The sequence below is a fragment of the Rhodnius prolixus genome, unplaced genomic scaffold (genome assembly GCF_049639745.1).
Source record: "Rhodnius prolixus isolate KJV_2025 unplaced genomic scaffold, Rpr scaffold_13, whole genome shotgun sequence".
Classification (NCBI taxonomy): domain Eukaryota; kingdom Metazoa; phylum Arthropoda; class Insecta; order Hemiptera; family Reduviidae; genus Rhodnius; species Rhodnius prolixus.
This window is the reverse complement of record NW_027411583.1, coordinates 7,990,473-8,005,786: the sequence shown is the minus strand read 5'-3', so window position 1 is coordinate 8,005,786 and position 15,314 is coordinate 7,990,473. Positions and strand designations below refer to the sequence as shown.

At 37.0% G+C, this 15,314-nt stretch overlaps 1 protein-coding gene across 3 annotated transcripts in view; it reads right to left on the bottom strand.

Moving 5' to 3' along the window:
• Positions 1-15,314, bottom strand: part of LOC141448055 (uncharacterized) — a 326,177-nt gene that overhangs the window by 37,130 nt on the left and 273,733 nt on the right. For all 3 annotated transcript variants that reach the window (XR_012454815.1, XM_074116094.1, XM_074116095.1), the window contains exons 6-7: positions 13,875-13,971; positions 2,333-2,419 (exon numbers count right to left, since the gene is read on the bottom strand). Coding sequence is in view for 2 of the 3 variants with exons in the window: in XM_074116094.1 (XP_073972195.1) it covers positions 2,333-2,419; positions 13,875-13,971 (184 nt within the window). In the remaining variant the exon portion in view is untranslated. The remainder of the gene's footprint in view (positions 1-2,332; positions 2,420-13,874; positions 13,972-15,314) is intronic.

Below are 15,314 nucleotides of genomic sequence, written 5' to 3'. Positions count from 1 at the left end.
TTCAACATTTTGATGATGTAGCTTAACATTAAATTCCACAAATTTTACAATACCCTGAAGAAGGGTATTTACCGAAAGGTTGGTATGAAGAATGAAATTTGTGAAGTTATTGACCGCGCCTCAATATTCCACAAAAATAATCGATTAAAAACGATCGAAAACCAAAAACTATCGTATGTAAATAATATTTACTTTAATAAAAAAAAAAAAACGAGCGAAATAGAAAGTATGAATGTTAGCCTGCAGCAAAGCGAGCTCTATGCAGGCGCGGGTATGCTCACTATCTGGAAATCGATATATGGGCCATCAGCCTGCTTCCGTGTCTCGAGGTTTTCCTTCCTTTTACGCCGTCTTATACTTTTTAAAAATTCATTTATCTCACACTTAGTCTATTTCCTTTAATATTTGTTTTTCAAAGTTTACAATACTTTGTATATAAATATTCAAATTTAAATATTTTAATTAATTATAAGTACATCGATAAGTAAAATTGATTAGAAGTCCTTTCCATTGAAAAAAAAAAATGGTCGATTTTGGGTGTTTTCTTTTGGTTTCATAAACGCTTTTTTGTGCAAATTTTTGTCGATCAACTCTTAAACATCTGCTCTAATGGACAGTTTTAATAAATTTAATGATGAAACAAGTCTGTCGCCCTTCAGCCCATCAGCTAGAAGGGAAAAGAGTCATAGGTGCAGAAGAATTCCTAGGGAAATTCTGTAAGAAGTAGGAAACTGTTAAGGGATTTTGAAGTAAGCAGACTGGGCAATAAGTTAAACGCATCTTAGATACCACAAGGGTTAATTAGAGAATCCTGTTTCCAGTTTGTAAAATTGTTGGCTTATAATTCTGAACTCTATAAAATAGATCTTCTGCTGTACCTTATTGTGAAAACGTCCTTAAGCTATGGACGAAAACCTTTGCTTTAAGGCAGTTTTAAGGAGCTTACTTCGCTCTCTCTCCTCGCCTGATCAAAGAATGGGTAAACAACCCTCATATAAAGCCCGCTTCCCACAGCATACAATAACTTTGGGCGCACTGTATCCCTAGGAGCTATCCTAGTAATAAGGCCCCCCCCCCATTAAACCGTTTAAATCTTGTCATTGGCCATTAATTAAGTCAGAACCGGCAGGAAACTGGACACAGAATTCCAGCAGATCCGCATCTCTCTCGAAAGAAAGATAATGTTCTATCTAAGTTGCTGGCGATTCTTCAGTTAATTCTGTGATGGGTTCAGATGAGAGAGAGAGAGAGAGATGTTGGTTGTGGATGTTGACGGATAAATAACACTTTTAGTATCGGTATAAGACTTTATATATTTATATGACTGACTGCCAAGGACTCTATACTTTACACTACAAGAACAGAACAGACTGACTGACGTGGCTAAACGATGTGTACAATTGAAGTGTAATACTTTGAGCAGAATCTTCGAATCTCCGAATTGAATATATATCTCACTGAATTGAATATAATAATTGAATATGAATATGATGATGATTCCTCTTTGACTTTCCTCTTGTTCTTATATACCTTCGCCGAGCCTCCCTTCTCTGTGTCCAAGGGGGCTGTCCCTTTCTCTCTGGCTAGAGTGGGTGAGTGGTGGGCTTAATGGGTTCAGATGAGAGAGAGAGAGAGAGAGATGTTGGTTGTGGATGTTGACGGATAAATAACACTTTTAGTATCGGTATAAGACTTTATATATTTATATGACTGACTGCCAAGGACTCTATACTTTACACTACAAGAACAGAACAGACTGACTGACGTGGCTAAACGATGTGTACAATTGAAGTGTAATACTTTGAGCAGAATCTTCGAATCTCCGAATTGAATATATATCTCACTGAATTGAATATAATAATTGAATATGAATATGATGATGATTCCTCTTTGACTTTCCTCTTGTTCTTATATACCTTCGCCGAGCCTCTCTTCTCTGTGTCCAAGGGGGCTGTCCCTTTCTCTCTGGCTAGAGTGGGTGAGTGGTGGGGTTTCAATACCCCTACGCTAGAGTGGATGAGTTGTGGGGGGTTCACTACCCCTACAATTCATTACCAAGAGGTGTCATCCTTCGCAAAAATTTGTAGCTCCATAAAGAAATAAGGCTAGAATTAGCTAGGCTCTGAAATTATAAAAAACTAGTTGCTTCAAACCAAGGATAGATTTTTTTTCGGCCTTTTCAAAGATCTACATATTTCTGCAGCCATTCCTCGGAGAAAGTTTATGATGTGTTGAGTCGTGTGTGCAACTTGTAATTATTATTATTATATTAATATCATTATTATATTTTTTTTAAACTCGCATACAAACCAAAAACAAGCCAAAAACTCACCTTATACGTGGAACCAAAGCGCCTAATCCATCTTCTATGCCCTCAATTGATACCACCAATTTTAGTAAAGCTTCTTTAATTTTTGTCCTGAAAAGTTCAAAGTTTCCTAAATTATATTTTCTTACAAAAAAATTGTGTAAACAAATAAATGACTTTGATATTCAAATATTTGGATTCCCTTGATTTCCTGTCTAGTCTTTGGATTGATTCGGATATTTATCGTGTTTATTTATTTATTTATTTTTTTTTTTGCGCATCAACAGCTGAGGTCATTAGCGCCCGGAGCTTTTTCCAGTGCACTGCCGGCCTCCAGACAGTGTTCTCTCGTTACAGACAACACTGTCCATCACCGGACAGTGAGCTGTAAGAAGCTCCTAGGAAGAGAAAATCTAAGGGTCAGCTGCTGGATTCGAACCCGGGACCTCCGCGTGGGAATCGTGTTTATTATTAGATAAACGTTTTGGGGAAGTTCGATTATTGTAAGTTATACAATTATGGGAAGAATACTTACACGATTCTCTCTTATCTCAGTTTGTGCAATTAAAATTTTGAAACTTACTTACTTTCGAAACTTAATTTGTATTAAAAAGTGGTTATATTCAATATTATTAAAAAGTATTGCTAAAAACTAACAAAATCTATACAGCGAAACATGTTTAAACCTGTTCCATTTCCCCTCTATTCAGTCTAAGACCTTTTCAGATCTTTTTTTGGTATTGAAACGATGTAATCAAATACAATGAAACCTTTCTTAAAGGGAAAAACTGTGGTAGATGGTAGATAGCCTTAGCTATACGAGACGGGAGGCTGAGAGGAACAAAGAAATATTGGGGTACCTCATATCAGCTGGCTCGGGGCGAATGGGGTGTGGTTTGTAGTCCGGTGATAGTTTGGGTACTTTAGATAAATAAAAAACCCTAATTATCGGTACTAATTTACAATAATCATTAAACCCTTAGTTAATATCAATCACCCATTTAGCAGAAATAGTTCCATAGTTCTTATTGAAGGTTTGGTTAAACGTTTACATCCGGTAAACGTCACAAGACGTTGGAAAGACCCAGTCTTTGCCTCTGATTCTCTTCAACCACCAAGAACTCGTATTCTAAAGTTAAACTACTCGTGTTTTTATTGATCAACCTGTACACGTCTCCAGAACTAATTGTCGTACTAAATACATGAATTTAAGGAGGTAGCCTAAATTTGCCTATTTTCGGCAGGTCACTTGTTTTTTGTTTTGGAATAAAAAAAAAAAGTTATTATTAATTCATAACTCAAATTGTTCCCATAATCGGTAGTCGGCTGCTAGTTTTATTTCTGCCTGGTTCCTGATTCCTTAATATCCTTTTCTTAATAATTAAATTCCTTTACTTTGATAAACTTTAATCTTTTTTTTTATATATTCTCCTTTGATCAGTTAACTCGTCAAAGATGTGTATTCTTAGCTGTTTGAGCGTGGGCGTTGAAGATAGCCTAGATTAAACTATTGTAACATTTTTTTTCTCATTCAGGCTTTTTTCTTCTTCTTTAAAATAACCAATTTATTTATTTTAAATTTATAAAAAGATTTAGTGTGGAAGTTGATGAGAATAAAATATGCATTTTCCATTTTTATTACAACCGCTTTACTTTTAGTAGGCCATCAATTTTAAAATAAATTAAACGCCAAAGAGAGCAATTTAAATCTAATATAACCTATTGACCTTCTTAGCCTTTCACCCTATTGCTCCTGATTCAGGGGGTTCGGGCGTGAAATAACCAAGATTTTTTGCATGGAAAAAGGGAAAAAATTATCTAATCCAATCGTTGGGTAATAAAAAGAAAAAATGAATGAAAATCAAACAGGAAACTGTATGATAATACACGCTGAATACAAAAGTACAAAAAAAACAAAAAGCGTGCTTCTCCAAGCGAAGCATGCAAGAAGATTTTATTAAGGAAACATGAAGTTATGTTCAATAGTTTTCAAGATATAATCAAACAATCTTCGGCTAGCTTAACTTAACCACCTAATAAAAAAAAGAAAAGAAAAAGAGATTTAGATAGACGTTGAAGTGTCACAACGCACTTTTGGAGTGTTCGCCAAATAAGGCACTCCAATACAAACAAGATAATTTTCTCTCGCAGTGTACAGTTAGAAACACCAGTATCTCTTCTTCTTTTTTATCGTCATAATAATCTCCTACTTAGAGGAACGGCCCTAGAAGAAGAAGAAGTACATTGCTACCATTTAGTGAGAGTGGCATCATGCCAAGCAACAGGTCCCCCCCTCTACCAAATGTTCATCTTCTAATTTAAGGGCACTTCTTGTTTTACACAGGAACTACGTAGTCAACTTCTAGTGAAGAGCTTTTTTTTTGTCACTCTCTAGGGACTTAGCATTGTCAGTAATAATAACGCTGATAAGTCCACCAATAATGTTAATTAAATCACAGTTAATTAATCTCGTAAACTACAGTAAAAATAAACCAGAATTACGAAACAGCTGCAACTACTTCCGTTATTACATCGCACGTCTTTTCTTTGTATATTTTATTTTATCCCTCCCCCCCCCCCAATGACGACCTTACTGGCAGAAACTGTGACCAACCCTTGGAGCTTCAAATTTCCTAGCTTTTTGCCGTTAGCTGTCCACTACTTCCTTCCCTTTTTTCTTCAAAAGAATTCAAAGTTACCTTATCAATACTACTAATCGCTGTGTCTTACCTGGTGGTCAGAAATGATGAATAATGTAGGAGTGCTCTAGATGAGAGCCGTCAAGGTGTTGCTGTAAGGTTTTAAGGCGAGACTAACTTGACATCAATATAATAATCTTAGAGCAATAAATATTTCACCACTTAAGATAAGATTCTAATAGGGCGACCCTTAAGGCCTACGCCACTGCGACCCCTTTGGATCTATTGTGGCTCCCCTCACTCTAGAGCTCGTCCTCCAGACCTGTCCGTTTAATCAGACCCTTAATTCTCTTGGGTAAAGCTCACAGGCCTTGGTTTTTCCTCCTCGAGAATTAACATCCTTAGCCACACGAGCCCCTCACACTAACACAACACGAGCAGTGCCCGTTTCCTCCTCTTCCTGACAGAACCTACAGAGGCTATCATCTGCCAGGCCCATGCGATGCACGTGTGTTTTCTAAGCCTGCAGTGGCCTGGTTAATAGGTCTACAATTCTCCTTATAGCCCCACGCAGGCCTTGACGGATTAATTCTACAGTCAGTCTTGGCGAATAGCCCGTTATGAACTCCTTCGTCTTTGTCTGCCCTGCGGCAAGCCACCACTCCTGAGACCTAGTCTGCACCCGTCAGTTTAATGGCCGCAGTCTTAAGACATTTGGAGACCCCAAAATAGGGCTCCGGGCCAACCAAGTGTCCCGCAGAGCCTTTCCTGGCCAATAAATCTGCCGCTTCGTTACCCTTGTGTCCTTTCACCACTTACAAGAAGAAGAAGAAGTAGACGAATAAAAAGAAGGGGTAGAAGAAGAAGGAGAAGAAGACGAAGAAGAAGAAGATGAAGAAAAAGATGAATAAGCAATCGGCAAGAAATACTGTTTCTTTTCATTATCTAAATGATTTTAATTGCTAAAATAATAGCAATAATTACAGAGAAATTTATGGTGCAATTGTCATACTGGATATAAAACCTAAAATGCCCTTGGAAGGTTTGCCAAAGTCAAAGTAGTTGAACGACTTTGATAAGTAAAGCGTTATCGATGTAGTTGAAGCAGGTATCACCTTCCGGAAAGTTAGGGTCCCTAATACCAGCTCTTAGAGAGTTGTTAAGTACTAAACCAAAATTCTGAGCTTCTAGAAAACTGACCTACGATAAGTTGTTGTAGCTCCGTCCAAACGAGTGAGAGAGAGAGAGTTATGATCGTTCAGCTAACTTTTCTTTTTTAGATAGATAAACCAATTTGGGTGCAAAGATTTTTTTTTTTGGGGGGGGGGGGGGTTCGTACCGATAAAGGCACATGTTCGTGAATCGTCCAATAGAGGGTTTATGCATTTAATGGGAAATTCCTGTTTTTGGGCTGTGACGAAATGATAGAAAAGATTCTAAGACTGAACGGCTTGATTTTGGGGGGGGGGTTTATGGCTTGAGATAATTGGCGCTGAGGGTTTTGATTTGCTGTGATTTTTAGAGAAAGATGGGTAGCTAAGTTTGTTTTTCACACCAGATTTTTGAAAAAAAAATTAATTCCTGATTTAGGTAAATTAATTGAAGTTTTTCCAATTAAATATAATTTTCCTTTTAAATTAGACTGATCTATACTTCTATTTTGAAACCCATCTGTGGGCGTATGGAATAGAGCTGTGGGGTTCAACTAAACGCTCCAATCTACAAAGGATTCAATCTCTTCAATCTAAAATACTTTGAACTACACGCTCCATTTTATGTCTCCCAACCTGGGGACTATACACACTGACCTTAACATTCCTTTTGTCACCCAAGTCGCTGAAAACACGATACAGAAAACTCTCCACTTCAGCCTGCAATCTCATATGTAAATCCCTCTAGCTCAAAATCTTTCTTCTAGAACTCTTCCTGATAACCCGGACAAGACGTGTTAAAAGACAGTGTGGCCTCGAGATCTCCTCTCAAGTGAAGAGAGTGGACTAACCACTCTAATGTTTTGGAGTGTTATCACTGGGGGTAACTTCTCCACTCGTGTACCTTATCATTTGTTACTCGGTTATCACTGTTACTTATAGTGCTAACGCTCTGATTGTAGAACAAATAAACGCAAAAAAAACCTTTTAAATTATTTAATTAATGGAAATACTATTTTGAGTTTAACATATTTGCATCTGAAAATATTGAATTAGAAAAAGTTTCCATTAATTAAAAGAGGAAAAAGGAAACCTGTGGAAAATAAATTAATTTGAATATGCAAAGTGCAAGAATGCAGATGCAGAAACTAATTGCATATACTCCTTCCTTTTTCTATTCTTTAATGGGGGTACTTCAGGAAACTTATTTAAACAAAATTTTATTTATTTAAATGAATATATTTAATAAATAAATGCCTGAGCGAGATAGGCGCTTGTATGTAAGTTGAAATTAGTGCAAGCTTCATTAGTTAAGTCCTACTAGAAAAGTGCTACAAAACTTTAAAGCTATTTGATGTTAACCCAAAGTTTATTGCTGCTTGAACAATTAGTATAGTGGGGTGTCTGTCTGGGTGTCTCATGTGCTTAAAGCGTCTGTTTATGTTGAAGGGTGAGCTTTTTCTCTTTTACAAAAAAAAACGGTAGAGGGAATTTTAATTATAAATTCATTACTAACGTACGATATTTTTTGTTTTTTGTTTTTGGAAATGATTTAAACTAGGATTATGTTTTACTTCCTCTTGTTAAACTAGGTGATCGTGTTTAATTGTTACCGGAAGTGTTTCTTTCAGGTGGCCGTTCATATGCTACAAAAAATTGCTGGAAGTTCAAATTTTTTTTCCCCCCTTTTTGACAATATCAGCCAACAGGAAGAGACAACAGGGTTTTTTTAATAGTTTTTTATACTTAATATTCTGGGATAATGGGAGCGGATTAGTGGACTAAAGTGGCATGGAATTCAGTATAGCAGGGATTAAGCTAGGAATGTATACGAACGGTGTGGATTGGTATGGACTGGAGACGTAGTAAAGGAGCCTTTACTATGTTGTTCTTAGGATTCTGGATCGGAGAATTCGGATCCGGATGAGATTGGATCGTTTAGCTGCACGTGAAGTTAGAGTCCATTTGGTTAGTAAGGCATTGGTACAGTTGTCTTTCATTAGTTTTGGCTTAGGTCGTGTTAACATTTAGTGTCCGAAGCTACAGGCTTTCCGATTTAGTCGGGTGTGAGAATTACAAGTGAGCCGTTTGTCCACACAAATAGTCTGAGAAATTAGTATTAATAATAATTATTAATAATTTCTTTTAATTCTGTATAAAAAGAATAGTTTGCACAAGTAAAAGAATTTAAAAAAAAAGATGCAACCCCTCGATCTAATAAATCTTTTAATTTCTAAAAAAAAAAAAAGGGAGAAGCTTTGGTAATTAATTTCGTAGACTCACGCCATCTATTTCCGTCTGCGGGTAAACTTTTTAGACACGCCAATCTGCCAATGTCTAGTCTACAGTTGGAAAGAGTTTAATTTTAAGTATTTGTTGTCTTTAATGGACTACTTAGTGAAATGGGTGAATTAAACGTGAACAGGTGTTAATTTCTGTTCTTTTTAAAGATTTAAAGCAATAAACTGCTTACTAAGACTGCAATTCATAGGAAGCACGTGTTCCCAAAAAAAAATTAAAATAAAAATAAAATGCTCTATATCGGCTTTGGAAGCACCGAGCTTCAATATACGGGAATGAAGAAATCCACAGGGAACTTGGAATTACCCACAATAAAAGACTTTTTATGATACCTAATTCCTGGAGAACCGTTGAATTACCCAGAGGGGCTTGGGGTAACACGACCTATTTCGGTGAGAAAAACAGACAAAACGATAGCTAAAACATAAAAACTATCCACAGTACGTACTTCCGAACTAAACTAACAGCCAATGATAATTTTTTATATTCATACTTTGTGTTTGTATTATCTTGAATTTCATACAGCGGTAAAAATAATATTTATTTACAAAACTTTACATATGTACACAAAAATGAAGGAATACAAGAAGTTGAGGTTTAAAGCTTGGCGCCTGAATACACTCATCAGATAATATTAGTACAGATTTAGAGGAAACATTGTTACAAATTAAGGGGAAAAAATCCCCCCAAAAAAACTTTAGCATGATACGCTACACCGGTAACAAACGGTCTGGAAAGATTTTGGAAAGACGGGGCGGGACCCTATCCCCACGGCACTGCAGCCACACGAGGCTTATTGTGCCTTTAAATCTTAACGGTCTGGAAAAATTAGAAATGGTTTAAAAAAAACTTAGGGTTTACTGCAAATTAACATGATTTATGTTGAAAAGTTGTTGTTGTAGCATGGACTTTTTTTTTGGACATTTTTAGTTAAGTCGAAGCGTTCAATTGAACTTAGTTTACTGTTAAAGCCGCTTGTGATACTGTTGATGCAGCCATTCTATTTCAATCTTCATTATTGAGAATATCACTTTTAAGAATTGGGCGCTAGGATAGTACTTTCAAAACGGAAAATTCTCGGCCAAAACTAATTTCAGTACTAACTTCCTGTAAAATATTTAATTGTAAAAAAATGACTCACGAAAATGCCGAGCTGGATATAGTATATCAGTACAGCGGAAATGGTACTGAACAGATCAACTTTAAGAATAGGGTAGATTCCCTTTAATGCACCATTTTGCCTGAAAGGGAACCGGTATAATGGGAAAAGGGACTTAAATGTGTTGCTCGAATCAAACTCGTCCTCCGGACGAACTTCTATATTTAATGCAGGGATGAGCAACCTTTTTTTTTTTTTTACAACGGGCCAGATACAAATTTTGAAAATTATATAAATTATTATTCTGTAGTTAAAGATTTACGTTCGAGATCCTCCAGCTGAGGTAGTGCGATACTTAGGACTGTACATTGACAAGAGACTAACCTGGAACCCACATACTCGACTGAAACGACAAGACGTGAACAGACACGCTACAAGCTACTTACTAGACTACTTGACCGTAGATCTAAACTCGACTTGAATCACTGATAATTTACAAGACACTGTTAAGACCCATATGGGACATACGGAGCAAAAGTGTGGGGCTCAATCAAACCCTCGTAACTCTAAACGCCTGCAGACACTACAGTCTAAAATCCTACAGGAAAATCCTGAATGCTCCAGACTACATTTCTAACCTTAAAGTTAAAAATTACTATAACTTTTGTATTTATTTAACTATAATTTTTTTTATAGAACTCTTAATGGGTCGCACAAGAAAGTGCGGGATGCTGCGGGTTGCTCATCCCTTATTTAAATGGATAGTTCATTTTCTTCAAAATTGATCCTAGGCTATCCTGTAAACTTCATATTGGTTGGGATAGGCTTATTTGTGTGGTAACATTTCCAGTAATAATGTACGGTTTTACAAGGCGTAATGTTGGTGAGAATTTAATACGGATGCAATAATCCGAGTTTGAAGTATTGACGTATATGATCTTGAGAATTATCAAGCGATTGTTTTACTTCACCAGTTTATTGATTTCTATTTTGTGAAATTTTCTGCGTTTCCGGTAAATCCGAAGACAACAAAATGGTGTAAAATATTTTACTACGCATTCTTTTTTTTGGTCTTTCTTTCTTTTTCTTCAGCCATTGAGAGTAATTGCTTTCTTCCAAGTGACACGATCCTCAGCCTATTCCTCCCTCAGATTAGATTAGATTAGACTAGGGCGGCCACAAGGCCTACGGCCACTGCGACCCCTTTGCGATCTATTATGGCTCCCCTCACTCTAATAAAGCTCACCGTCCAGACCTGTCCTTTTAATCGGGGCTCTTAATTCTGGTAAAGCTCCTCAGGCCTTGGTTTTTTTTCCTCCCCGAGGAGTAAACATCCTTAGCCCGGACAAGCCCCTCACACTGACACAACACGTGCAGTGCCCGTTTCCTCTTTCTCCTGACAGAACCTACAGAGGTTATCATCAGCCAGGCCCATGCGATGCATGTGTTTTCTGAGCCTGCAGTGGTCTGGTTAATAGTCGTACAATTATCTTTATAGCCCCAAGACTTTGGCGGATTAATTCTGCATTCAGCTTCCTCAGACTATATTGTGCCATCAGCTCCTTTACCTGGTCCCTCCATCTACTTCTGGGTCTTCCTCTCTTCTTTCGGCCATCCACCACCTTAGGCACTCTACGGACCCATCCTTCTTTTTATTTAATTAAATTTACGACTAAGCATGGATGGCTTAGATCAATTACTTTATATATCAAAAATAAAGTACTAAAAATAATAAAAAAAATCAATAAATTTATTTAATACCTATAATATATAAATATATATATATATATTCTCTCTCTCTCTCTATATATATATATATATAGAGAGAGAGAGAGAGAGAGAGAGTTAGAGATAGAGAGAGATAGAAAGAGAGGAGAGAGAAGGACGGTATTCAATTACGTTATACAATAAAAATGTAATATCTCTACGCGGCGCGGGATGGATGGAACTAAAGTGGAACGGAAGAGGAAGTGCCCATATAGAGAACCATGTTGCACGCACGGTGACAATATTTATGGTTAGGTCCTCACTATGGCGGCGCTACACTCTCTCTCTGGGAAAATATTATACATGGACGTAGAAGATAGGGGGCAACAATTTTCCCTTGTTGTTTGTTATGGGGACGTTTCTAGGATTCGCTGGAACTACACAATAAGTTCTGCTAACATTCTCGAAATGGTATTACATATACAATATATATTGTATTCTGTATGATTCAAAACAAATGAGTTTAATTACAGTATTTACCATGTGGAAATATGATGGGAAAAGTTCATTAATTTAATCCTTTGCGCCCAATGATTATGCAATAAATTTGGTAATTTTTCCTCAATTTTGTCTGTAATTCAGGTAGTTTTATTTTCTCCGGCTCTAAAGCCGCTTTTCCCCAGAGGTCTCGTACGTAACAGGATAAGCTAACGTTCCATGATTGTTCAAGCTAATGAAAATTCTGGTAGTTGTTTTCCCTAGAAAAAAACTAATTAAAAATTATTTGACATTAATTTGAAAATGGACATCGTTTTTCTTTTTTCATTTTTTTTTGTTTTGAACGCATACGAGTTATTGATTTATTTGCGACCTCATTTTAGTTTTCCTATTTTATGAAAAACATTTATCATTACGTACATTCTGCACCTTTTATGTGAACCATTTTTAGTTCCGTAAAAGTCGATTAAAGATAATTTTGGCAGAGGGTTTTTGAATTGCATCTCGCTATCGTGTCATTTCAGCTATGTGTTCGATTCTATCATTCATATAAGGAGGATAAAGTGTACATTTAATGAAAAGTCGGCGTTTTTAATGTGGAAATTCCTCGAACCCTGTGTAGGTTGTTTTTTTTTCGAAATTGATGCTCATGATTTGGCATGGACTTGATTTCTTGATTATTCAGATTAGATTTTAAAAGCGGGACGGCACTGCAGCCACAAGAGGCTTATTGTACCTTTCCCTTTAAGTCTAGTAGATGAAACCTCCCCTTCTAAAAAGGTTGAGCACTTTCCCCTATCAGTTCCTTCTGCGTACAATCTTCTTTGGCCTCAAAGTTCCAAAGATATCGTAGCGCAGCAAGTGAGAGGCCGTTTCCTCCTCTTCCTGGCACAATCTGCACAACAGATTCCGAGCTGATAAGCCCTTCCTTGTGCAGATGTTTTCTGAACTTGCCATGCTCTGTGAATAGGCCTGCGGTCAGAGTAATCTGATTTCTGCCCAAGCTCAGAGTCTCTTTGGTTCTTTGTTTACACATTCAAGGGCATGACACTCTTGCCGTGTTTGACCCCAGGAAGCATCACCCAGTTACTTTTCATGTTCTCTCCAGATCCAATCTCTGAGAGCCTCACGAAGTGGACCCTTAGTGATCCCCAGGACTCGTTCCGGGCCAATGAAAGGAGTGCTGGTTCCATTCCTGGCCAGTTAATCAGCTAATTGATTCCCCTTAATCCCCTACATGACCTGGCACCCATTCCAGTCGAACTTTATTGTGCCAGGTCAGTTGTTCTAGGGTCTTTTTACATTCCAAAACCAGGGAAGAGGGTCGTTCTGAAGGAAGTAAGGGGCCTTCATTACCGCTTGACTGTCCGAAAAAAAATACAAATCTCCCTATTTCTAAGATACATTTACAGAGTTTCCTTAGCGTAAGTTTAAATAGCAAAGACCTCGGCCTGAAAGACGGTGGTACATCTCCCAAGAGCACTCTCTCACAATGAGTGTCTCAGGTTTAACCCTCCATACACTCCAGCTCCGATCCCACAGGCCATCTTGGAGTCATCCGTGAACCACATGATTTCCTTCCGGCACTGTTCCGTCCAGTTTACGCTCCATTCAGTCCTCGACCTGAGAATCACCTGTAATGGAGCCTCGAAACTGTATCTAGGACAGATACTGTCCCCAAACCATGCCTAAAACCGGCAAAGGGTCTCCATTGATCATTTCTCATTAGTCTATACCAGCCCTTGCCTCCGCCTTCTTGATTACTTAGTGATAGACAGAGCTATAACTTTTAATTCAAACATTGTTCGAGGAATTTTTGGAGGAGGATAAATTGTAGGGCATGAATGGGGGGTGGTTTGTTGCGCTCTGAATTGCCATTTTAGTGTTATACGTACACCTTCTCATCACCTATAATGTTAAGTAGAATTAAAAATGTATTATACACTTCCTTCCAAATTTCATTTAACCGGAAGTACCAATAGATTTTTATAGTTTTTCGCGATTTTCTTTTCTAAATAGTTGCATTTTATATATTGTATTATTTTCGTATGCTTCAAAAATCAAGCGTTTAAAGAATCTGGCTAAGTTAAGACTTTAAAGAATTATTTTAAGGGCAAAGTCGTGTGGGGTGTTCAGAGAAGAATTTATTTATAAAATATAAAATTACTTACTGAACTTTGTCACAGCTGTCCTCTTGGAATGAGCACCGTGTTAACATATCAATACCAAATTCTGTTGGTTTTTCTTTCTGACAGTCGGCACCGACTCCTGTAAAAATATTAAATATTTATTAAATAAAATTTAAAATAGTTTTTTAAGGGGGAGCCATTAAAATAGGTGCCATAAACTTCTACATGAAATCCCGAATCGTTCAAAAACAACAGGGGAACAACAACAATTTCTGAAAATGATGTTGCAAAAAAAAAAAAACACTTTTAACCAGGATATGTCATTTATTTTAAAGAAAATTTGGGTTTTTCATTAGTTAAAAGAAATAGAGAGAAAAAAATGTCAAAATTGGGTGTTTTACTACAGTACGCGTTTTCGTGCAGTTTTTGAGGATCAACTATTTATACAACTATCCTACCGGACAGTTTACATATACAGGGTGATCCATATTCTTACCCTAATCATAGATCAAGAAGTCTTGCATATGAGCTACATTTAAATCAAGTATGGTTCTTCTATTTGATGATAAAACACTTATTTATCCTGATTCTCCCACAACCATTACATTACACTCCATTTTTTAAAATCTTCAATTATTATTATTTCTTTTACTTGGCGTCACAAATAAGTTTTTTTTTGCAATCAAAGGACCTCCCAAAACGTGTATTTCTGGTGGAAAATTAATATTGAATACCGATCAGGAATAAGATAATATTGTTACTTTCATCTTTAAATATCTCAACTAATATTAGGGATATCGAAACGAGGGTCAACGTCATTTTTCACAATTTTTTTTATGAGTTTTCATAATCATTGTCAAAAACAGTGGATCTTATGAGATCTTGATCAGTTTTTTAGCCATAACTCCGTCCAAAATTCGGCATATAGTTTATTTAATGGTTTTTTTTTTCGGTTTTCCGCTTTTCTAAAGGGGATCACCCTGCAATCATTCAGAATTCTGATTGATAAAGATTCTTAAAATGCGGAAAATTTGGCCAGTTTTCTTTTGATTCCCTGCGTAACCCGTGCTCTAACATGTCAAAGTTTGTAAAAGCGTATATTACGCTTGTGAACAGTAAACTTACAGGGAAGTTTTTCCCCAGCTCTTTCCCAGGTGGTAAGGCAGTACTATTACCCGTTATGGTACACTCGAGGAAAGCCTAACCATCCTCTCTCTCCCAGGAGGCCCCTAGATCGAGTTTTCCTGGAAGAAAACAAAAAAAAAAAAAGAAGGGAAACATACAGTATTGGTGGTCCCCTATATTGCACGATCTGGAATAAATATACATCTTGATCTTTCCAAGTTTTTCCATTGGTGGAAGAGAGACAAATAACAATGATGATTGGTTGCTGGCTTTACATAAGAACAGCGGTCTCTCCAGGGAAGAATTGCTGACGAATAGCAATATTCCTGGAGGGTATTTTCTAAGATATTGGTATCC